The sequence below is a fragment of the Halichoeres trimaculatus genome, unplaced genomic scaffold (genome assembly GCF_033239565.1).
Source record: "Halichoeres trimaculatus isolate MK-OKI-2021-1 unplaced genomic scaffold, fHalTri1.1 fHalTri1_scaffold_12, whole genome shotgun sequence".
NCBI lineage: Eukaryota > Metazoa > Chordata > Actinopteri > Labriformes > Labridae > Halichoeres > Halichoeres trimaculatus.
In genome coordinates, this window is record NW_027437190.1 from 22381859 (window position 1) to 22407864 (window position 26006).

General features: G+C 42.6%; 1 protein-coding gene across 3 annotated transcripts in view; it reads right to left on the minus strand.

Moving 5' to 3' along the window:
• The window catches only part of ddr1 (discoidin domain receptor tyrosine kinase 1), a 50949-nt gene that overhangs the window by 24324 nt on the left and 619 nt on the right, over positions 1-26006 (minus strand). For all 3 annotated transcript variants that reach the window (XM_074683052.1, XM_074683051.1, XM_074683050.1), the window contains exons 2-8: positions 12216-12367; positions 6407-6509; positions 3812-3887; positions 3324-3476; positions 2396-2543; positions 1174-1276; positions 137-323 (exon numbers count right to left, since the gene is read on the minus strand). In XM_074683052.1, coding sequence (XP_074539153.1) covers positions 137-323; positions 1174-1276; positions 2396-2543; positions 3324-3476; positions 3812-3887; positions 6407-6509; positions 12216-12309 — 864 coding nt within the window. In that variant the 5' untranslated portion in view covers positions 12310-12367. The remainder of the gene's footprint in view (positions 1-136; positions 324-1173; positions 1277-2395; positions 2544-3323; positions 3477-3811; positions 3888-6406; positions 6510-12215; positions 12368-26006) is intronic.

The following is a 26006-nucleotide window of genomic DNA, read 5'->3' on the forward strand; positions in this document are numbered from 1 at the left end:
AAGACCACAAATGGCAGCTTTTAGCCTCAATGGTGGCTCTGATTAACAGACTGCCCTTATGCTGTCTGAGATTCCTGTGGGATAACACTGGCCCTTTGTGTTCTTCAATACAATTTCATAAAACACAACTTCCTACCTGCATTTTGTGAAAAACACGTGGTTTCTCAAAGTGGAACTCAATGTCCACGCTGCCTTGCCCAAGGGCTTCCCGGCTCCAGCCAAGGTAGTCGTACCCAGGCCACACCCTCAGCTCTTTAGTTTGTATGAAGTCATCTCCTCCCAGGACGCCATCGCAGAGCTGACCCAGGCCTCCAAACTGCATCCTGCGCACAAACACACACACACAGCATATTTACATGCAGCTCTGTGCAGAAATAATGCTGGACACTGTGGGCTGCCTGTCACCTTCTATTTTTGAATATATTCTTGTTCTGGCATGCAAGGATGCATAAATAAGCATATATACATAGATATACATGGAAACATGCCAGCACAGATATTTTCTCACACACAGAAAACTCTGCAGTTGTGTTCCTCTCTTGCTTTTACGTTCACAGAAACAAAGCAACACAAAGGAGCCATCAAACGGGTCTCCTTGTGCCCAGTATCACTTCTTTGTCTCTCCTTCACACACAGACCCACACACATGCACATCCACCACAAAAATGTCTGGATTACATCAAAAGTGTTAACTCAACTGCTAGAAAAACATTTCAACCCCATTAACTGCACCACATGCAAGTGTGGACCTTTTGCAACCCCCTCCCCGTTCATTGTTCCCCCCTCCTCTGCTTGCCAAAACATTATGGCCAGGAAACACGCCTCAAATCCCTGAGCATCTTAAGAAAATAATGTCATTCCCTTTCGATTAGGCGGAACCCAGAATAAACTTTCAACAAAGGATCTGGCTGAGACCCCACTTCAGTGCTAACAGATGTGTCGGCCGCTGTGGACACACTTTGGTATTCAACTGATTGAGCCCTGTCACATTGTTGACTCTAACACTTGTGAATCTTAACTCCGATTCTATTTGTCAAAACTGTGATGAATTTCTGAGCTTAGGATGTGTGAAAACTGACAAATCAAAGGACTAGATGTGAATGCATGTAGATGAGATTCTAACTCATACATAGAAATGAAGTTAAAAACAACAGAAGTAGCTGAATATCTGACCCCTGCTCAGTGCTTCCATCGTAAGTAGAGTCGTTCAAATAGATAGGCAAGCCAGAAAGGTGCATGACGTGACCCAGTGGAGCTGTGTAAGCTTTCAGCCCATCTGAAAGACAAATGAATGGGAAAATAATCAGTGCAAGTCATGTGACTGTTGATACATTTTTTAAATTTTATATTAGAAAGACAGACATGCAACAGCCGCAGTTTACTTAGCCAACATTTAAAAGTCACCCCTGCCTCAGAAAGGCTACAGATGTTTTTTTAAGCAGTAAAACAAATGAAGAAGTCTGCTGCTCAGGCCTGTTGAACCCAGCCACCATCAACTGGTGAAACTCAAGTCCCCTTGTTCCAATATACAGCTAATCAGTCCCGTTCCCTGAGATTACAGGTGACGTCAGCAACAGACTGCAGACCACTGCTCTTCTACCAATAATAAACACCACTTCACTGAGGATTTACAGTGTACACTCAGAGTGTTCTGTCTGCACTCAAATAGGTGTCTGTGTGTGTATGTTGCACACAGATGTGCGAGGGTTATAAGTGTGAAACAGTAAGCAACAGACAGACAGAGCACAGTCACCACATCTGATGAAGATGATATAAGAGGATGATCTTGCGTAAAGCTTGACATTCTAAAAATTCTGTATAATCTGCTGCTTGTGGATGAACTGAGCCACACTTAATCAGAATCCACGTTAGCGCATATTTTAGACGGATGCTCTCCCTGAAGACACAAACCGGGAACTGGAGCTTTTAGTCCTGGTGACAGCTCTGATTTACAGGCGGCCTGATGATGTCTGAGGGAGGTGGATGGGGGAAAGATAGAAGGTAAGCCAGCCATAAATTCTCTGCTAGTCAGCTTTGTGCTCCAGGAGACATAGAAACCAACACATTTCATCTCTAGTGTGGCTTCTTTTATTTGAGCTAACCCCACTCAGGCCGTAAATTTGATGCAACGCCTTGAATTAATGCATCGAGATATTTTGCAAAAAGCATGCACTTGTAATCACTGCCATCTAACAAATTCCCCAATGTCCCTCTGGTGCCAGAGGAGTAAATCGAGGAATGCAAAAAAAGGCTAGTCACCGTCACCTCGAGGAAAGTGGTATGATTTATCAAGGTCTGGGGGGCATGGCTCAGAATAAAGTGACCATATGAATACCAAAGTAAAGAGATGATCAGACACATTTTGTATTTCTGTGCCCTCTCTGTGCAAACATACCGTTCCATACACAACCGTAGAGCTCCACCCGGAGGCAAACGCTCATGACTCGGTCAGCCAGGGGGTAGAATCGCACCATGCGCGCCACGATTGGGGGGCCCAGATCTTTCAGCACAACATCATAGGTGTTCTCATTCCCTGATACCACCTGAGGGGAGAATAGCACAAATCTTTAATCAAAGAGAACATCGCTCTTCTCTCCTGTTACCTGCAGGGTTGAATGGATTTCGCCCGAAGGCTCAAAGGTTTTTTTTAGCTTGAAATTTTAAATTTAATTAATCACGGAAGAGTTTAAATGAACTAAATGAAATCAAAGGTGTAAAGACAGGCTGATTCTTGAGCCTGTTTTTATTAGGGCAGCTTTCATATGAAGAGCTACATAGGCTGTCATAATATTTGTTGCATGGACATGTTCTGAAACAGTTTATTAAACAGACAGAAACAGGGTGATTCTCTCCAAATCATTGTTGGTTGGAGGTCTTATTTGCCATAATTTTGCATAGGTCAGTTATAAAATTCATTGCACTAAAGAAAAGTTGGACATTGTCCAAACATAATAATAAGTGCCTGCATCCGCACAAAGTTGACCATTTATTGCATGCTGCTGAAAACTCAGGCAGAAAAGGCTGCTTTTGCCTGAATAGGAAAGTATCTAGATAAAGTCAGACTGGATACATCGTCAAACTCCTCCATTTCAATAAATAATAAATCAAACCCAGATGACAAGTTCAGCAATCTTTGTTTCAACAGACGTTCATATGGAAATATCAACGGAGTATTAATCTGTTTGCTGTCAGTAAAACAAAGTCAACTCCAGCTTTAGTTCTTGAGAAGAGAAACTAACCTTGAACGATAATAAAACTGCTTTTTGTGTATGAAGCACAAAGACTGCTTTTTCTCTTGTAAAAGATCAAAAATTGCTGCTTACCTCCTGGCTCCAACGGTCCTTCCAAGTGATCCACTTCACTCCATCCCTGGAGTAGCGGAGTCGGTAACTGCGAGCAAACTCTTGACCATGACCGTCAGCGTGCCGTCCCTGGGTACCAACCAGAGCCAGGAAGTGAAGTTTATGCAGATCTACCTGCAAGAGAGACACTTCACTTAGATGAAGACATACAGAATGATTGCACCAAAACGAGAAAAAGGAAAACAGCTTGATTTGCTCACATACACTGCACAGGTTGTTACATCAGTACATTCAGTCTTGATGCTGTTTACCTCTGTTTGCAGTCTACATACATAGCTAACTAACCCAACCATGTTCTCAGTGGATTTAAATAAAATAATATTTATATCCTTTATTATAGTTTTAATTATTGTATCAGCTTTATTGCACACAACAGTTCAATGTTATTTCTATCTATTTTACATAGTATCATTGATAATCAAGCAGAACACAGTAAATAACTTTCCAACCTGAAGATATTCTGATCCACCGGGAAAAACTGGTCCTGCGGGACACCACGCTCCATCCCCCTCTCCAGTGCTCAACCTGAGAAAAACAGGGTTATATTAATAAAATAAAACTTTCCAAAATACCTGGAAAAAACTGATCGAATCCTAGTCTGACAGCCAAGCAGAAATACAAACAACCCACCCAAGACTGACTCGGAGTGCAACACAGCTACAACTGAGAATTCGATATGAACAACTTGAACTCCACCAAATCCATACAGATCGGAGTCCATAACAGCCAAACATTCACATATGAGTAAGACAACGTTGTCTGAATAAGAAAAATCGAGACAGAAACTTGGCTGAGGTGATGATACACTGCAGGCAACAGAGCGAGGAAGCAACGGCAGGCGGATGGAAAATACTGAGAACACACAGGAGAGGGATAGAGATGAAAGAAGCATGAAAGGAGTGAAAATTACCATCTCTTCCTCACTCTTCAAACCTCACACCAAGATCTGCTCCATAACATCAGGACCGATCTTAACCCACAGCACCTGAGGCCTTCCACGACCACACACATGCACGGCTGCACGGATTTCCCCTCAGTGTGACCTTCCTCAATCTAGCCTGGGAAGAAAAACCCAAACTGCCACCACAGACAGGCCACATACAGACCACAACTCTGGCTATGTGTTCTGTGAGTTCACATCAGCTCTTATGAGGAGCTTTGGAAGGAAGCACCAGGCCACAACCGCACTCAGACCGCTGTGGGATTTTCTCCCAAAATGAACGCTGCTGCTGCTGCTTTGACCACCAAAACAAATAACTACATCAACTCGGTCACAGTGGCGCTGGTGCTTCAGTCGATCCTGCTATCCCTTTGGTGGATGAGATCATCATCATGCTGCTGTGAGACCGCAGGATGATATCAACACATTAGTGCTCGACAGAGTGTCCTGTGATGGAGGAAAGTGGAGGATGAGGAGGGAGGGAGAAAAGAGGCTGTGGTGGAGTTGAGTCTAACATGTATCAGCCAATGGGAGTAATATTTAGGCTACCATCCAAGCACCTGAATATTTTCTCCTGTTTCCTTTTTCCCCTCCCTAATTGCCTGCCAACACTTCATTCATCTCCCCTCGTCTCTCACCTCATTCCCTCCATCTCTTTTCCACCTGCTAACACAGATACACAACTATTTCACTGTCACAAAGCAATCAGAGCAATAAAGAAAGCTCCACAACCTCCAATCCTTACACCTTCTATTACATGTTTTTTTAATTAATTCTTCAGCTTTCAGCACAATACAATCATCCCCAGTTTCACTTGATAAAAAACCTGTACTGTATGTCCAGTACTCTTTCTGTTTTCTCTCACCATGCCTCCCTGACGTCTCTTTAAAAAAGAGCCAGGGCTAATAATCATTTCCACATGGTTAGACAGTCTGCCAAGAGACCCAGCCCTGCACACCACTGGAGACAAATGAACACACACACACACACCCACACACACACACACACACACACACACACACACACACACACACACACACACACACACACACACACACACACACACACACACACAGAGGTCCTGTAAATGCTCTTACACACATTGGTTGCATGTTGCAGGCCTGGCTTGTCTCTCATGAGTCTGACCATGCTGACAGACAGACGGACAAGGTGGTAATATGATTACAGAGAGGGGTTTTACAAAGACACACTATCATCCTCCATCATAATCTAATAGACGGCCGACAAATTACTTTAGCACAGTGCCAAGGGACTAAAAAAGGCAGACGGGCGCATCAGTCCACTTTGACATGTGAATGTATTCTTGTGTTACATGTTGTTCCAGCAGATCTACAGTTATTAAACTGAAAACAGAGCGAAGCAGAGGCTCTGAAGTTTCAGTAAAAAATGTTCTGTTAAGTTTAACCTGGCTGAGAGCAAGCTCATGTCTGGGAGCTACTTTTACAACCATACCAGGACCCTGTCTCCTTCCATTTCAAAACTGTGTTTAAAAATCAAGTAACACAGTTATGAAACTTAATCCAGTTGTGTAATCCATCACAGTTGAGTTTTATTGAGTATATGTCAATGGGGTCGTGTACATTAATAGCAGAGTGGCATAGTAATGTTGTTAAATTGCTGTTTGATTTGAAAATGCTGTATTGCCACTTGTTCAGATCTATAACTGTACAGTCTGCTTCCAAAAACTGGTCAGCAAAAATGTGAGCCAAAAGGCTGTGTCCTTGGAATTAAAAACACTGTCTTCAGAGCAGAAAAAATGAGTGAAAGTAGTCTGTTGACTCCCTGAGGTTAACTTTTCGTTTTGCTCAAGTATTGTCATCATTTACTCATAGCTGTGTCAGCACAGAGTGATTCACAGGGAGAGTGGATGCAGGTGCAACAGTATTAAATAGCGATGCTTGGCGTGATCAGAGGCAGAGAAAACTACTCCCCGCCCTGGTGCTGGGTTACTATTAAAGCAGAATTACTGCAGCCACACTAGCTACGATTACAAGAAAAAAACTTCTTGATTACTGTGTTTGGAGTAATGTCATTATTAACTTGCAGTGCTGTGCACACACACACACACACACACACTTCCTACCTCCCATGTTTGGCCTCAGTGGAGTCAGACCAGGCGCTGGAGGCTGTGATGTCAGAGTCTGGGATGGTGCCATCCTCCATTCCCAGGGCGTAACGACACTGAGCTGTGGAGGAGAGTTGGAGGAAAAGAGAAAGACATGAGCAACATTCTCATCTGCTGGACGCACAGGAAACCTAATATTTCCATTTGAGTTTCAGCAGCCAACATTGGTCACGGAGAATAATGTTGTTATGTCATCGCTGGGAAAACTTCCGGACTTCACGCTTCATAAGCCACACAAACTCTAAAGGGAGGGAAAGGGAATACCAAAGTCTACAATAAATTCTTCCTGCTGGCCTTTATTTAATACAGAACCTCTCTGTGTGGGCTCCGTACTAATGAGTTCATGTAAATTGTAATGGCAGTGTTTTGCATCACTTGTTCCTGCAGTCCCCCTTTGTCCTGTCAAAAGAGCCCTCATAAAAGATAGTCATTAAAATTCATCTGCTCTCCGGTGAGATGCTGTGACCTGTCTTCTGTGTGACTACACCTCTCCTGTTGCTTTTTTTCTCTTTTGTTTCTCCTGCTCCATCTCCATCCAGCACAAAGCAAACTCCTCGGGGCTCCAACGATCCAGCACAGCTCGTGTTCCGGTTACCACTTCCCTGGGATTTTCAGGGACAGAACAAAAGACGGAGAGACACAGAGGGCGGATGACAGAGCCCAGACAGGGCTCGGATATCTGCTCTGAATCCGCTCCAACGGCAGCATGATCAAATGATTCAGATACAGGGGTCCCAGGCAGGGATTACCCAATGACCCAGGTATCCACTCTGTAGTCAGCCAAGAAGAAGAGATGTGTCAGTGGAGACGAGGGGGGTAGGAGCTGAGGGAGGGAGTGGGTAGTGATAAAGTGGAAAGGGGTACTGACAGTGATATGGAGCGGAGGCTGAGGGTGACAGAAAAAGGCGGGGGTGCAATGGGCGTCTGACTTAGTTTCTGTCATTGAGTCAGCGGAGAGGAATGTTGGGCTGCATGACAGACCCTAAAAACCCCGAGGGGTGCAGCAGACAGACACACACACACTTTATACACAGCATGGGGACAGACAGGTGCCTATTTCATTACATCATCATCATCATCGTCATCATCATCAGCACACATAGGCAGTAAACACCCCACCATCTGCAATCTTTTCATTTCTGTCTCCTCTCCGTGTCCTCTGCCTTCACCTTCACTTTCTGTTATTTACAACAACACATTAGACCAGGCGCTAAAACCTCGGAGCTTGATTCATTAAGACAAACTGTGGGTGGATCTTCATCAGTCTTGACCAGTGATCAGATCAATGCAGACACTATTTGTCAATTGATGAATAAGTCTTTCAATCACTTCAGAGCGAGACAGTTCGAGCAGTCTCTTGGAAGTTATTGCTTTATCTCGCCACTCTCTGCTGCTTTTTCTAAGAGAACAATAGCTCCGTACAAAGTCCAAAAACAAGCAAATTGGGTTAATCTGCAATCTAAAGTCTCCATCAGCGTGGATGTGAATAGATGTTTGTCCCTTTGTGTCAGCCTGCTGAATCACTGCCGATCTGTCTAACAGGGGTCTGGTTGTCCCTCATCTTGAATCAATGCAAAGTAGCAACTCTAATATGTAACAGCATTTTTATAGGTTTTAAACAAATTCCTTAGGCCTGTGTGTCACTGTTTTGACTCTGTACAGTCGCGTTAAACGGGTCAGCCTGTGTCATTTGCATGACTCAAGTCCAAACAGGTGCAAATCATACTGTGGCAGACTTTTTTGCAGACAGTTTGTCCAGGTTGAACCTGGTCTCTTATGCACTTTCTCAAGGGATCGGTCCTTCAGGATTCTTTAGTAAGAACCGCAACATTACATCTTGAAACCCCTTGAAACCCTGTGTATGAAATACATTCAGTTTGATTTCTATTAACTTTAAGAAAAGTATTTCAAATTGAGAAGCTAGAACCAAATAAATAGTATCTACTTCTCACTTCAAGCTGACACCAGCGCTAATACCACGGTAATCTATGAGTCTAAAAGATGTTGAGCAGATTAGTTATTTCCTGTGCTTTCTTCATGCTCTCTACATGCCAGCATGTAAATATTTACTGACAGGCATAAGTTTGGCACAAACAAAAACAATCAGCACATGATTAAAATAATAACCATCTCTGGCAGCCTCGTCTCATTCACAGTCTCGCTGCAGCACACAGAAGGTTGACCACACAGCAAACAGTCTCCTCTGGTTACACCTGGTTGGCTCACACTCACTAATCCCTCATGCCCTCCCCCCTCTGACATTTTGACTGACACTTTCATGAGCTGCCTGTGCATTAGTGGTCCTGATGAGCGGAGGGGGGGGGCCGCCCAGCTATCTCATTCTCTTATTACACACTGACTGGCTGGCAGACAGGGAGAGGACACAGGATAGCCTGTTGATAGCGCATGGAGAATGAGCCTTACTGATCTGAGAATGTGAGGAGAATGTTGGAGCAGCAGGACGGGCGGTTGCTGTGCCCGAGGACACGACAGTGGGAGGGATAAGGACAGGGAAAAGGGCTTTAAAGTGTAATTTTGCCTAAATTTGTGGGAATAAACAACCTTGAAATGTGCCTCTTGACAAGCCATAACAATGAGGCTGTATTTAGGGGGCGCACACCCAGTGTGAGTAAATATGGAGTCAAAAAAGTTGTTTAAGCCTCTAAAAAATATTTTAGAGCTTGTGACCACTTTTATTTCATGCTCATATTGGAAACTTCAAACACTGCTATAAAATCAAACTGACCAGCTGTGTGCCATGAGTTGTCTGATTGTGACAAACAGTTTTTACTAAATCTTATCCAGGGTCAGTAGGCAACAGGAGTAAAGGATAAGGGTTAAAAACTGGAGAGAAATCTAACCTAAGTTTCAGCAACGGGACAACTCTCAAGCTTAACTAGATGACAGCTTTCAGCTTTCAGAAATTTCAGCTAGCTTAGAAGTTACTGGAGGAAATTGGGAGTTAAAGATTATTTAAATCTTGCTAATAAAATGCAAGCTCTGAAGTAATTGAATGCTACAAAAAGCTTTGTCCAAAAGAAGCCAGCAGGTTGTAAAAAATATTATTCGCCTTTGGAATATGGTCCACCAGATGTTCACTGTCACATCTGTTTTTAGCTTTAATCAGTTCTGAAACTGCGATGTGATATCAGCTGCCAAATACCCGCAGTTTATGTGACTGATGGACTAGAAAAACATTACTGCACCATTTCAGCTTTTGGACAAAAAGTGATAGTTCGGTGGGGTTGTATGAGGCACCTGTCAACACTAAGAGTGTTACCTTTGTTGAGAAACTAAGCAGAGAACTGGCACAGGAGTTAGAGTGTTAATGCTGCAGACAGGGTGAGTTTTATTATATGGTTGTGTATGCTCACCATCATCATTAATGTCAATGTAAGTGTGCTCTCTAGATAATTTTCAGAGCTTCACTCAGCAATCAGAAAGCCACTTTCTTTCAGCATCCTTGCCAGTTCTCCAGTTGGTTTTTCAACAAATGCCAAGCTGATGGGCAAACACTGTTTTACTAATAATGTAAACTTCGCACAGCCCCACTTCAAAAATACTGTTTGAGAGTAGCATCACAGAAATGTGTGTGTGTGTGTACTGAATCCTCTTCCAAAACATTTGGAAATTTGTAAACAACTTTTCTGTCACAGTGGATGTCACGACCCGGCTCAAAGCTCATGACAAAAAGGGAGACAAAACACCATGTACTTTGTTTGAAATGATATTTTATTAAACCAGATTAAACCAAATAAGACCAAATTAGAATTCAAAATGAAGTATTGACTGAATGAGATGTGAAAGGTCAGCAAAATCAGTGGTGTGTGGTGTGCATGAGTGGAAAGTGTGTGTGTGTAAATGTTGTTAAATGCAAACAAAGGAAAAACGTTAGGAAATCATAACCAACCAGAACTAACAGAACACAAAGTACCTGTGAGGTGGGAAGCCAAAAGAAGGAGAGAGAAAGTGAGTGACAAGTGTTTAAATAACCTCAGCTCAGGTGTGCTGAGTTACCCCAATCAGTGTGCTCCAGAAGGAAAGTGCAGGTCAGACACACCTCAAGGATGACATCACCAAACCTAGTGGCACTACAGGGGGCATCACAGTGGACAAGAACCAGCATTGTGCTGCACTTCTTATTGATTTGTTCAAAGCTTCTGACACAGTCAATCGTGATGTTTTTTAAAACTTAGACTTCTGAGCTCAGGACTCTCAGAAGAAGCTGTTGCTTGGTTCTCTATCTTAGCAATCAGTGACACTGCATAAGATATGACGGTGTATGCTCTGACGTTATATCTGTCCACAAGGGTGTGCAGCAGGGCTCTGCGTTAAGCCCACTGTTGTTTACCCTTTGTATGGATGATCTTACATTTTTATGCTGATGACACCACTGTGTACTGCTGTGCTGCATATCTTGCACAAGCTGTTAAACCTTTATGGTCCTTCAAAATACACATTGCATGAACTAAAACTTGTTTCAAATGCAGATAAAATCAAGCTCCTGTTTTTTTTTAACAGATCAAAGACCAGGTCTCAAAATATTTCTGTGTTTTCTACCGTTGATCGAAAAAAGATTGAGTGTGTACAATATTGCAAATACTTGTGTATACTGATTGAAGACTCCTTAGATCAGGGATGTCAAACTCGTGTCATAGAGGGCCAAGAGGCTGCAGGTTTTCCTCCCAACCAAGAACTCCACCAGCTGGTTTCACTGATTAGTCCCTGCTCTCTGCTTGAAGGTGAGGTAATCAGTGTAATCAGCTGGTGGAGTTCTTCGTTGGAAGGAAAACCTGCAGCCTCTTGGCCCTCCATGGCACGAGTTTGACATCCCTGCCTTAGATTTTAAGTCATATGCACTGTCTTGTGAAAAAGCTGAGGCTAACTTGGTTTTTATTATAAAGCAAGCTGGGTTTCTCTTTTTATCTAAAAAAGAAATTGTCAATGCAACTTTTTACCTGTTTTAGATTATGGTGATCTTTTGTATATGCACGCCTTTGCACAGTGTCTCCATATGGTTGACACTGCCTAGTGCCTACCATGCCTCCTTAAGGTGTGTTACAAATTGTAAATCTCTGACTCACCACTGTTGTGCTTTCTGGTTGGATCGCCCACTTTGGCGACCCATAGGCTCTTACACTGGTACACCTTTGTTTATGGAGCAATTCTTGATCTGCTTCCCCTCTGTTCATGTGTTTCTATCATGCAAAGTGCTAGGCACTCTCAGGATCTCTTTATGCTCTCAGTCACAAACACTTGGACAGATTTTGGAAAAGGGGCTTTTGGGTACTCTGCACCCTCAGCCTGTAATCACCCACAGAATGACTTAGAGCTCATGGAGCTGGTGTCCTTAAATGTTTTTAAATCTAAAATGAAAGACATAGAAGCAGGTTCTATGGGATGTGGATGTTTTAGCTTGACTGTTTGAACAATTAATCCAGATATGACTCACAGATTGCTCTGTTTTTAATCCATAATGATGTGCTTTGTGAATTTTACTTTGTACCTCTTTGTATTTTCAGTCTGTAACTTTGTGTTTTTGCTGCTGCCTGTCTTGGCCAGGTCTCCCTTTGAAAAGGAGGTTTTTAATCACAACAAGACCAAACTGGTTAAATGAAGGTTAAATTAAATTAAAACATATTTGGCCCTATGCCATGAAGTAGAGGGGCTACAAGGCACTCTGCTAGTTGTTTGATGGGACTTTGGAACAATTTATCCTCCACCAGTTTTGAAATGATTATTTCTGCATGCATGTGAAATAACCTACCTGGGTTAAAGTGCCACTCATGGTCCTCTGAAGATGACACCAGCGCCAGCAGGACTGTGAGCACAGAAAACAGCCGCAGGGTCAGCAAGGCCATGTCAGCAGCAACACGCCTGGTTACCTGTCCGGGGACACGCTGGCGACCACAGGCATACCTGCAACCCCCAAAAGAGAGAGATATTATAAAACATCTACTTTAGGATTCAAGTCTCTGCTTGTTGAAACTTCATCAACAATCTCATTTTCAAGATCAGATTTACATTTTGCTTGCAGGTAAACAGTTTCAGCTGGCGGCTGCTGAGCTCACACACTCAACATCTTCTTCATTGATTACCAAACCGAATCAAATCCTCTTAGCAAGAAGCACGTAGCATGTCTCGCAGTCATTTGTTTCTCAATGTTTTGCGTGCCGGGGCTCAGCAATGGACCAAACCCCAGAGGAGCAGGCATAAAGCCTTACAACAAAGGCCACTTTCACACACTAATTTGTTTTTCCCTCTCTGGCAGCAGAATGCGGGACACAATAATACTTTGCTGCCTTTAGAATGGTACACACAGCTTGGTAACTGAGGATGGTATAATTAGCCAACCTCATTTAGTCACAGAGATTTTATACTTCTCTTGTATTTGAAATTATAATAAGTCATCAAAATGACAGATTTCTATCTCACTTTCTCTCAATTGAACAGATTTTATTTGAAGCGCCTAGATGGAGATGACTTTATACAAAAAATAACTTAAGATGTAGAATGAAAGAAAAGAAAGTGATGGAAACAGATGGACAAATGTCAAATTTTTAGTTAATGAGGACACAAACAATGCATGGACAACGTTTTGAAATGAAATGATTTGACAATAAACGTTTATTGGAGACATTTTGCATATTAAATCACCATGAAATCACATAAAATTAAAAAAAAATCACCAAAAAAACTGCAACGTATGCCTGCATCAAAAGTCACAAAGTTCGAGCAAAGAATACTTCATGAAGGCTGTTTTTCTCTGTTTTCATTTCAAAGGATACAGGGAGCAGTTAACTTAACAATTTGTTTATTTTGGAGGATGCTTTTTGTGATGCTGTGGAGCTGTGTTGTAACAGAAGAGGACCATTACTTAAAAAATGTAATAATACAAGAAACTGTAGCGTCCAAGTTGAATAAACATCTCGCTGAAACATTTTTAACTAAAACATGATTGTCTCAAAGGCAGAATTTAACACTGAAGAAATAAATTACTTTGCTTCTAATTTAGCGAGGTGTACAGGATCTAAAGTATTTTTAGAACGAAATAGAACCTAATGCGTCTACCCTGTGAATATGTGTGCTTTTTTTTCTCTGATAAGGCAGGAAAAATAATTCCATTTCATGGCTTTATCCCTTGTGCATATTTTACTTTTACACGTGTGTAAAGAAGACTTCCAGTGGTGAAGCAAGAGGGAGGGAAGAAACCTTGTGATAAGTGGAAGTCTGAAGTAGAAGTGACAGGTGGGAGAGTCACAGGGGCCAGACCAGCTTCCCTGTAGACCCTCTGTGTTTCAGCTTCTTCTCCAGCCAGACTGGGACAGGCCAACAGCTGACACACAGCTGTAGTGACAGAGAGCTGGGGGAGTGGAGGGGGGAATGTATGGAAAAGGAGTGAATGGTGGAGTAGAGTTTGCGCTGGCACAACAGGGCGGAGACGTTGGAACAAGAGCAGCGATGACATGGTTACACGGCGTGTGTGGATTTGGGAGGGGGTAGGCGGTCTACAGAGAATGACTTATAGCCTTGTGGTGTGTGTGTGTGTGTGTGTGTGCGCGCTTTGGTGTGAGAGGCACATATGTGGGCATAAAGGAGATCTCAGGGATCACAAGCCTGTGCAGCTGTCCTGTATGGGAGACACAAAGCACCTGATACTCGACGCATGTGTTGCAAATGGTAAAAGAAATGAAAGAGAGAGGCTGGCTTTTTTTTCCCCCCGAGCAAACACCCAAGATGTTCAAATGACTAAGAAGAGCAGTGAGTGTGCCCGATGACAAAACCCTGAAATATGGGGCTGGACAACGCTGTGTGTGCAAAAAACAGGAGCTGGAAATTGATGACTTGGGCCCCCAACCCAAAGCAATCACCATAACAACCGATGTCAACAAACATGATCTGATAATGTCTCATCACAGTTTGTCAATACATGAGAAACAGGAGGACAAACTGCTTCCCAACACACCACAGAGAAACAAAGGCTTCAGAAACAAGAGAAGAAAGGAGGGCTGACAAATGTTTTGGCGTGAGGAAGAAAAGTGTCCACAGCCATCGGAGCACATTGTTGTTGGAGAAGTCAAGTGGTGTTGAACAGCTGTGGTTAGTGCTCGGGGAAAGAAGGAGAAGGGCCTGCTGTGTTCTGGAGGAGGCAGCTCAGTGTGGAGCCCCAATCTACACCCGCGCATTTTGTCTGGGCTAATCCATAAGCAGGACTAATGAATACTTATGAGCAGCTGCTGCTTCTGTCCTGCACAACAAATACACAGCCGAAAAACGAGGGGAAGAGTTAAGAGCCGAGAGACACACAGGACTTTTTTAAACTAGCAACGATTGCATCATTAAAGAGAGTTTGCCAGGGTCTCTATAATTAGATTGCCTCAGTTAAAAAACTGGCAGGCCTGCCTTGGCACAGAACAGCGCTTTTTCTAGAGAGCCCCTTGTGTTGGACCCAAATGTTTGAAATCACTTTTCTTAAATTCCAGGTATATAATGAAGCCAGTCTGGATGTCAGGAGTGACCTCAAGAATTATTCAGGTGGCTTTACATCACTGCTGAGGATTTTCCACAGAATAACATAACTTACAGCTGTATTGAGATTTCCAACCATCCAGACAGGCATTACTTCACCTCAGTGTCAGCACAGAATAAAAATTAACTTATAGACTTGAAACCCAAGAGGCTTAATCAATCACAGTCGATGTTAAGTCCTTTTATTTTTTGGTTACAGTTACATAACCATCATCCCAGACTCAAGAGAGCCGTCAACAGCAAAACCTCAACAGCCAAAAACCATCTAAGTCACTTCATGCTTTTCACGATGATTTGTTATTATTCCATTTTGATTTCAGTACAATAAATCAGTGCAGGGACATGGCTCTTAGGAGCCTGACGTACTAATGTAGCTTCAGAGTTGTTGGAACAGCTCCCGCTGTGGCTGAAAAGCAAGAGGAGTGGCTGATGGATTGCAGCTTAGGCCTGTCGATCATCCATAGTCCATATTAAAAAGCTGCTGGAGTGACCCGTCATTATGTGAAAGCATCTTTACAAAAGAGTGTCTCTGGTTTTCACTCAGAGTTAGTATTTATTCCATCTTTTGAAGCACTTCAACACTTTACTAAAGGGACTGGCACAAAGTCTTTCTCAAAAATTCATGTTTCCAAAACATTTTGACCTAATTTCAAGAGTCTGGGGTTATTTTCTAAATTGTAAAGTCTCATAACTGCTGAATGAACAGACAAAATATTTAATTGAACTTAACATGTCCATTGCCTAATGTTGGATCATGTTGGTAACAGTGACAGCCCTGAACCTTATCTTGAACTTCTGATGATTTAAAGTATTTACATGAGTTGATGAATATGCTGAACTGGTTTTAATTTGTTTCTGAGCAATGATGAGCCTCAGTACCACTGATGCAGACTGGTTCCAAACTTGGGACCTGGTCCCCTTAAGGCCCGGGTTTTCTCATATTAAGATAAGAGGGTGCAAGAAACTTTGGAAACTGCTGCTCTTTAAGGGTCTGTGAGGGCTATCCGGAAAAGTTGGTATCTTTTCTGGGATAAAGACTCCATTCCCCACATCAGATCTTTTCGAAACCAACCTTTTTATTCAGAACAACCTTTTACAGAATTCAAAGAGAAGAAGTGTTTAAAAAGTGAGCAAACTTTGCAAATTCAGTTTGTATCCTTGTTTAGTAATCATCTTTATTTCACATTACTCATAGTCTGGTGCCCTGAGATGTGACTGTAACTTGTAGCATTACTGAATCCTGGTTGTGTGCAGTCAGTATTCATCTACCAGCCCCAACCTCACCAAGCAGAGCGAACATAACCTGGCTCTTCTTTTTATTGAAAACTGAAGTTTAAACAGATCACATGTTTTAGCCTTTACTATGTGGTTTATCACTCTCTTGTTTGGCTTTCTTCTGCTCTTGTCCTTTTTTTGAAAACAAACAAAGAAAAAAAAGTTCTGCTCAAGTGTCTACCATCACTACAAAATTAATCAAAGAAATAGTTCTCAGCAGAGAAAAAACACAGATCTCTCTTCTCACTGCTAAACTTTGCTGGCCAGCATGGTATTCTTATGGGAACTTCTACGTGTTGTAAGTCAGTCAAGTCCTGAACAGATACTAAGAAATATTATTAAAAAATAACCTAATTTGGTGCTGATAATCTCAATTTAAGTTGTGGATTATGATCAGGCATATACATAAGTGTAAATCCTTTCCAAGATCACTTAGAAAGTCCTCACAGGGACTTAAAAAAAACTCTCCCAAATCATTATCACCCATGACAAGGATGAAGCCAACTGTTGCACTAAACACAGTTTATGTACTTGCTTTGTATCAAAATGGTCAAATGAATGGATTTTACTTCACTGGCTTTAAGCTTTGAATTTTAAATGCTTCACTCCTCTCTGAAACGCTGTCCTTGTTCATACACAGTTTTCGATGTGTGAAGTCTTAAATCACAGCCAGATAAAGAAACACGCTGCTTCGGTTAGACATGACTAATGGCTGCAGGGAGACAGAAAGCAGTGAGCTCTTTGTTTTGGATTTCCGTCAGCGCATGAGGAAGCCAGAGAGGTCGTATGCACCACTGCCCTCTGAGTCCTGAGGAGAAGGAAGCATAAATTAATCTTGAATCTTTACACTTTGAAGGTTGGGATTGTGCCAGCCAACAAAACAAGGTCATTTGATGCTTTCCTGAAAAAACAAGCTTGTTTCCTTGAGACTTGAGGACGGTGTGAATCCAGCCCTGTTCCCTGTGGGGCCACTGTTGTCTTGTTTTTACTGAAGACCCAACTCAAGGGCGATGAGTTGTCTGGCAGCACAAATCTTTCTGTGGGTTCTTTTTTCATCTTGAAATAATCTTCTCCACTCTCCTTTGGTTTATTACTGAAATACGTCTAACTGTTTTATGTCCTTTACGAAAAGAAAAACACAATCACTCCCTTTTAGTCAGTCGGGGTGGAAACCAGAGTCTGAACACATTTTCTCTTCTTTCATACAACCTATGAAGTTTTTGGTAAAGTTTGCTGTTATTCAGTCTTCTTAGTCATAGTCTTGGTCACACATTGGTCATCAAACTGCGCAGTAGTGTGTCATCTTTACAAGGAAGTGCTAGTCATGACTGTGGAATCTGATTTTACTGGGTTTTGCTACAGGTTGAGGATGCAGGAGGAAAGAATGGATGAATCACTTTAACAGGGTAATGAGAGTCGAAGGAGAAGCAGTCAAGTCAGAAAAACAAATTAAACAGCAGGAACAAGAGAAGGAGAAAGTGTAGCATGTGACTGAAGCATTACCAAAGGAAGTAGTGAATCATAAAACACTGAAGAAAGCACGGTAAGGGATTATAGAATAAAAATCATGTTTCCAGGAAAGCTGTAGTTGCACTAAGCATCACATCACTCACTAAGACATCTCAGCTTGCAAACAAAAAACACCCAATTCAACATAAAATGTCCTAGCAGCAAGGACTCAGCAGGGCAGTATCATAAAGCAGAGCTTTGCAACAACACTGCTCATAAGAAAGTCATCTGTGCACTTGGTTTAAAACAGAGAATCACGAACAGAGGCTTGAGGGCAGTGTGAAAAGCCGGAGAAAAAATGATGTAATAAAGTCAGTGTTATTATCATGCAGCTATACAATGCTGGGATCAATCATGACTAAAGAGTAAAACTGCAATCTTTTCTATTTTCTTTGCATGGCTTTTACTTAAAAGTGGGTCTGTGTGGCCCCTCAGTCTGAAACAGTCTGAACATTGCTCAGCATATCTGCGTGGCTGACAGAGACAAATGGTGACTGATTGCCACAGGTTGGTCTGCCAAATGAATAATGCCCTCATCAACTGCAGCCACACAAACAGATCTGTAAGCACAGGGATGAAGCACTGCTCCATTACGGAGGACAGAAGCACTGCTTCTTTATTTATGGTTTCCAATTCTTTCTTTGCTTAAGAGCCACTAGTGCTGATCAGGGAAAACTGTAGATACAATTTGTCGTGTGAAAAATCACATTTTTCCATTAAAAACACAGTTTAATGTTTAAAAAACAGGGAAATTGCATCTATGGAGTACACATTGCCTTTGAATCACAATCAGTGTTTCACACAAAACAATTTAAGAAGCCTCAGAGTCTGATGAAGAGGCCCAGTCATCCGTACCTTCAGCTAGAGGGGTGCAGGTTCAGTGGTTCCTGATAGAGCTGGACCAATACATCAGCCAGCTCAATAAACCAGCTGGTGTTAGCTTCAACATAATGTATTTATATCAGCCTGTATCTCTGTAAGAGCTTGTTTTAAATGTGGTCAGTGGTATCAGGCTCAGAAAAAACAGGTAGTATGAGGTCCATGGGCTTAATTCTTGCTTTGATTCAGGCCTGGTGTTGCAAATGACACACAATAATGGACTGATACTAAATCTGGGATTTGTTCTCAAAAAACCTGGTTCTGTATGCACGTCCAGTTATTCCACAAACGGGACCATTAGTCATTACGTACAGTTATGGAACGACCCATTTGGCTGTAGTGTTAGCCGCATGCACGACTTCCAAAAACTGGCCAAGTGACTTACTGCACCATGAAAGCGAGGCAGGACGTCATATGTCAAGGGAACTTTCTGGAAAACACCTACAACTAATTTGAATTGTGCATTCCCACTCTGCTTAAACAGAGATAAACATGAGGAGCAAGAAAAAAATATACTGTAGAAGAAATGGACATGTGAGTTGAAGAATATAGACTGAAGCTGTTCTCTTTGCATGTTTCATCTTAAATGTTGACACATGAGGACAATATCCGTGTTCTTTAAAACAGCCCAACAGATGCAGCAATTATGCTGTTAGCACCTGTAATGGTTGAGTCTACTGCCATTAAATATAATACTCTGCTGAGACATTAATCTGGCTCATGAATACCGCTAAACATTTTTCTTTTCTTTCACCATTTTTTCATCGCTAATGGCTAGATGTGCAAATGGGCCCTGGTTTATATGTGTTACCTCTGCAGTTTATACAAACACTTTTCTGCACTGCACTCAATAGTCTGTCTGAACACTGTGAGAACAATGTACCCACTTCGTTTGGTGTTTGTATTTTGGGAGGTGATTTATCCAACAGCTGTTCTAATTTCAAACCATGACTGTTGAGGAAAGAAGACATTAGCAAGGTGTTTTCTCCTGTCAGTAGTAACATGAGCTAGTAAGCTACAAGGCATACTTGTAGATCCAGGATTTGCCTATGCCTCAAACATTAAGACTGTATTCAGACCAGAAAAGTCCTTTGGTCCACTTGTGTGGTCTGGACCAAAAGAGGACTTTATTTTGCTAGTTTGGTGCGGTTTGTATTCAGATTGTACTTTTTGCAAGTGGACTATATTCTGTAAACACATCCACGTGTGTGACGATCAGTGCTCTCATTGGACAGCACTGACAAAGGCAGCACACAGAATACAGACCCGGAAATGGAGGTAAACATGTGTGTTTGTGCTCTTATTAGAGCTGCAAAATCATTTTCAGTTTCATGAGCAGCTCCTTCAAAGCAGGCTTAACAACACTGTTTCAAATTTTGGAACAGCAAAGACGAATGCGCGCAGCAAGGAGATGCTATGCTCTGCATGTCCTGACCCATAACATGCTAGCAACAGCGTGGCTAAACAGAAGACAGAGGATCAGGTATGAACCAAAGACAGTTAGGTTACGGTGGCTTTACAGGCCCAAAAGGCGCATGTATCATGTAGTTAGTTCAGATGGACCTTGGTTTGTATTCAGACCTGCACCGGAGAACCATGAACCGCACCAGAGTTCATTTGGAAGCGGACCGAGACCACCTCAAAAAGTGGGTTTTGGTCCGCACCAGGGTTTGTTTGTGTCAATTCACACCTGCATGGAAAGTCCACACCAACGTGGGAAATGAACCCTGGTCCGTTTAAAGTGGACCAAACAGTCCAGGTCTGAATACGCCCTAAGTGTCTGTGAACTGCAGGAATAAAAATATCACAAGAACTAGTTTGGATGTTTTGCACTAACAAGCCACAACACAGAACAATGCTGATAGGTTGTATGGTGCTAACTGTAATAAAATAAAGTGATAAAGCATAACACAGAACAGTGAGCTCAGACCAACACTGAAAAATTCCCACCAAGCAGAAAGCTTGTTAGCACCTCGGGCACTCAACAGCATCTACACTAAGTTGGCTGTTCATTAGCTGCATCGTGTGAATCAGAGTGCAGTCCCGCCTGTGCATGTGAAGAAATAACTGTTGATGTGAATGTATAATAAGTTCTTCTGGGAAACTGGTGTTGACTGACAGAAACTCGAACAGTTTTGGTTCTCAGGGCTGAAGGATTCAAACATGTTGGTACATGTTGTTAGACTGTTCTCACTTCTCTTTTCCCTGCACCTGGGTGGAAGGGAGGAGTCTCACTGAACTACTGTGAAAGTGATTTACTGAGACTTTTCTCTAAACTTCAGATGAACTTGTGTTAACCCTTTACCGAAACAGCAAACAGATTATTCCTAACTTTGTCTAACTGAAAAGGGATAAAAATAATCATAAGAATGTATCAGATGTGTGGTAACATTTGCATATTTGGCAGCAGAGTGCAAGTCAATCTCTGGTTCTACTTTGACACTCAAACTGTTTTAGGGCTGCAGTGTTGATGGCAAAGCCTCAGCCCAATTCCCTGAATTCAATTTGCACAGTTTCTCTGCCACCTGTCAGCGACAAGCAAGAAGCAGAGGGGAGGATGGGGTGAAAGGAGAAAAGGGAGGCATGTGACAGCACAGTGCTACTCTCACAATGAACAGAGAGAAAACGGTTGGAGACGGAGGGACAGACAGTGGGATAGACAGAAGAATGCTGTGGTGGAGAAAAACTCCCTCCAGTAATCGAACGGGAAGATTCCAGTGCCAGAGTGAGAGAGGGACAAAAGCAACCCTTTGCCCGCAGGACGATGACAATTATTCATCCAGTGAGCAGCTATTGAGACAGAGAGATTGGGAGCTCTAGATGGAAGAGAGGGTTGGAGGGAGTGTGGGGGAAAAAGGGATGGCCTGGAGAGAAACAGAACCACAGAGTCCAGGTCAAACAGGAATGACTTCAGCAAGACTCAGCATTTTGAGTCAAAGTGAGAAAAACAGTCTGGTGTGACCCGGCCCTGTCACAGAACTCTTCTCTCCTTGTTTCTAATGAACGACAGCTGAAGGGCGAGAAAAGATTTCTGTTTTTTTAAGCTGTTTAATATTTAACAACCACCTTCAGCACACACATTCACACCTCAGAGCAAATTAAGATCCAAATATTGCATCTGGGTTTTGCCAAAACTCCAGCAATCCACACACAAATACAGACCCGCACACACACACACAATTCAGCTGTGTTGAAAGCCTGCGGCACAGGCTGATACCTCTATCACACTCACAGTCCTCCTGCCTCCTCCCTCAGCAGAAAAGAGCCTCCTAAAAAGAGCTAAATTACATATCACACAGCACTTTCCTGATGCTAATGTGCCCTTCCAAAGCCCTGGGAGGGAGGCAGGCAGGACCGCCTCAATCAGCGAAGATACCATTACAACTCTAACTTATCATTCAGAAAGGAGACATATTAAAACGGGCCTCCTTTGATGTTGAAGATAACTTTCCTCCATGTTCAAACAAGGTTTCAAACAGACACCTACTTTGCCTGGAGTCGTCACTAATTATTAGCTGTAGAGCAACGTGAGGTTCAGTGTGTGTGTGAGTGTGTGTGTGTGTGTGTGCCAACACTAGAAAACCACCACCAACCACCGTGTGAGGTTTGAAAAGCGCTGAAAAGAAAGTAAGAGGAAGTGCACACTAGTTTCCAGAGATTGAGAGAGTTTCTATTTTTTATAAGCCTCATATACTTCTTTATTTCACATTTAAAGTTTCAGCCCAGTGGAATCCAGACCAGCAACAATCACTCATTAGATTCCTACTTCACTCAAAAATATATTATTCAGGAGTGAGGGAGTACTATGGCATAAAAGACAGTTGTAAAAAGCCTTTTGCAGCTGCAGAAGAAGCTTTAACTGTCTGATTAAGTGGATACGCTTGAGGCCGAGTTAGTTGAAGACCAGAAGTTAAAACTCTCGGGGTGTTGAGTTAGAAAGTGAAGTTACCTGACGTCTGTATTCTGCTCTTCACCTCTGCCTGAAGCTAACCGCTGAAGGCTACTGAAGGCTTAGCTGCATTAAGCACAACATTAAAATCTCAAACTAAGCTGCTAGTGGTTGAGCCAGGTTTGATGTGAGGAATGCATAGAATAAAAAAGATGTCAGAAGGGCAACACTGGCTGTAATTTATTCTTTCTGAATCATAAAATATGTAATACAGGAGAGAATTCTTGACTAGGGAGACATAACTTGCCAACTTTTACATTTCTTTACTTTTATTTAGGGGAAACTTTTTCTCAAGCTTATTGTAAAAGATTTATTCCATGTATTATAGCGTCTGTAAAATAGGCCAACTTTATTTTAAGTACACATAGAGAAGTTTTTCTGCAACTTCTTGGCTAAAATTAGGCATCCGAGTGCCACATCTGAGACACCTTGATAAAAAGCTGTGACAAAACCTTTGAAGAAACATCCCAACCAGAACATGACCCCAGTTTACATCCAAGCAACAACAGTGTTATCTAACCAGGGCACCCTCGACGAGGAGCGCAAACAGATAAATGAGGAGACTCAGAGGGGAGGCAGAGGGTGAGATGGATGAGCAGAGGAAGGGGGGGTGGATAAATGAAACATCTAGTGCTGCTTCAAAGGGAGCAGAGAGATAGAAGATGAAGAAGGAGAATGTGAGTTTCATGATAGATGTGGAGAGAGACGCTTTGCCAAGATGATCAATTAAGGGATCAAAGGTGTGCAGGATGGATGGGCTGGGAGGGCTGAGAGAGCTGGGAGGGCTGGTTGAAGGTGCCCTGGAGAGGTGAAGAGGGCTAATCTGACAGAAAGAAGGAACTTTGGGTATGGCGATTGATAGAGAGGAAATCAAAAAGAGGTTTAAGAACTCTCTGACAACCACAGCTCATAACCATGCTTTGAAGTGTCAACACCTATTACTCAACAAATTTGCTTCTATGATGGTCTCGACTTCTGCATTTGACCACACATACAGCAATCGAAAAGCCGAGCTGTCTAGACTTGAGAGGAAATTGGTTTAGGAAAACAGGGTGGACAGTGAAGTCCTGTCTTCAATTGGTTTCATTTCCCATCAGAGGAGCACAGTGGAGATGGGAGGTAAGTAACCGTGTCGTGTCTTTGAGGCTTAAATGAATTCCGTACACATGGCCTGAGGTTCCTACTCCGTCTGGTGGGAGCCAATTACAAGAAAAGAGAATTTAGAGAACATGCTGCCTCATACAAAGCAGTCATGAGATAAGTCACGTCCAAGACAGTTTTTACAGACCAAAAAACACCTTCGTCGTCCTTGTGCTCTCTCATGTGGCAAACTGCATTAGCAATGGCGCCATAAAGATCAGGCAACTGTGCAAAATGTGCACTCCAGTTATTGTGCCAAGCCTGCCATTGTATTCTGAATTAGTCCCCACCTGCTTCAATAAAAGCCTTTTAAGGATGGTAAACAGCCAGAAACACAAAGACAAAGTCACAAAGCCACAAAATCAATGACCCAGATAGAGGACAACAGACTGAGGTCAATGATCAACCAGACAAGACAAAACAGTGCTCCTGTGTGTGGTACCTTCTCACCCACACATGCATTTGTTTACCAAAAAAGGTGTGATGTAAACATTCACTTTAACAGAAAAAAAAACTCTTCTCACCATCTTGTTTGAAATCTCTGACTGAACTCCTCAAAACAAAACAAAAAGAGCCATTTGTGCCTGACAAATTACTCTGCTCTGTGCAAACTTCTCAACAAATCAGATTTTGCAATTATTGTTGTTTCCTCCCGTGTCTGCCACGACAAAACTAATCAATACGAAAATGGCTCCCCAACTGTGTGCATACACAATTATACTCACATAGCAGGGCTCATCAAGTGTTTAATATATTCTGTGTTCCCTCTGCTGGACTGCACAGCTGATAGAAAGCAGCTCTGCAGGGCCGATGGCTCTCATGGGACGCTGTGGGAGATCTAGATGCCCATCAGACAGGATCCGTCAGACCTGTGCGTGCAGAGAGAGGCTGTGCACCCACACTCAGGGCTCCTTCTCACTTTATGCCCCTGCCTTTGCTTCACAGGCAGAGAGGGAGGGTTTGGGGGAGAGAAAATTGCCTTTTATTGCCTCTCTATCTATTGGCAAATAGCATAGCCTCCCCCTCGTTCACATCCACACCTCCTCCTCCTCCTCCGCCTTCCAGCAGTCTAACATTGCTATACCTCCTCTGGACAGCCTGCTCATTCCCGGGACCACAAAACTATCCACATGTAACATTATCATGATGTGGTGGACAAGGTGACTGCCCGCAGCACTGCACACCTACTGTTAACTCCCTACAATCCCAGAGGCATGCACACACACAAACACACACAGCTGGCAATAGCACTGCATAAAGTCATGCCCACGTTTTCACCTTTATGCCTGCTCAAGTAAACAGAGGCAGAAAGCTGAATGATGCCATTTCTGGGCAGAACTTTTTATTGATTTCAGAACTGAGGAAGTTGAGAAGTTATTATCACACATGATTGATTCCCTTGCGCCATCCCTCTCTTTTGGCTGAGGAAACACTAAATATAGAGATCAGATGGAGTCCAAACTTTATGCCAGCTTCTCCCTGGGGTGAGAAAATGTTTTACCAACAAAGCTTATCTATAGTGGCAGGAATCCCTGTGATGTGATTTCAGGTTCGGCTCTGTTGACTGATCAGCTCCCTTTAAAGGAAAACCACCTCATATGAAGCCAGAGGTGAATGAAACCAGAGCTGCTGGTTTTATTGGGGAGGTCACTAGGTCAATGGTGTGTGAGATGAGATGAGATGAGATGAGATGAGATGAGATGAGATGAGATGATGAGATGAGATGAGATGAGATGAGATGAGATGAGATGAGATGAGATGAGAACACCTGGATGTGTTAAGGTGATGTTAAACATTACACATTTTACTGATCCACTCATCAAGGCTGCGCTGAGATTTTGAAGCTTGACATGGCACGAAGAATTGTTTCATTTGTGTGTGAGTGTGTTTGAGTTTTGAGAATAAGGTGTGATGTCAAGCAAGTTAATAATTAGTTTAACAGACTGCACTGGAAGCAATCTCTGTTGACAACTTAAGCACACACATTTCACGATTTGGGTGTTATTGGCTATTACAGTGAGTAAAGACAGAAAATAAATGGTATGACAGCATCACAAAGCCTATTTCTTAACTAGATTCACTTTACATAAAGCAACAGTTTTAGCACAGGTATCAAAGACCCACATTAACCAAGATGTGTTTCCAAACAGTGACCCTTGTGCGTGGTCTTGAGATCATGATGCACTCTGTCAGAACATTTCAGATACGCAGTGGGTAAAAGCCACAAACGTAAACGTGCAGGGACCCAGAGAGCAACGTTACACCTCCAATGAGCCT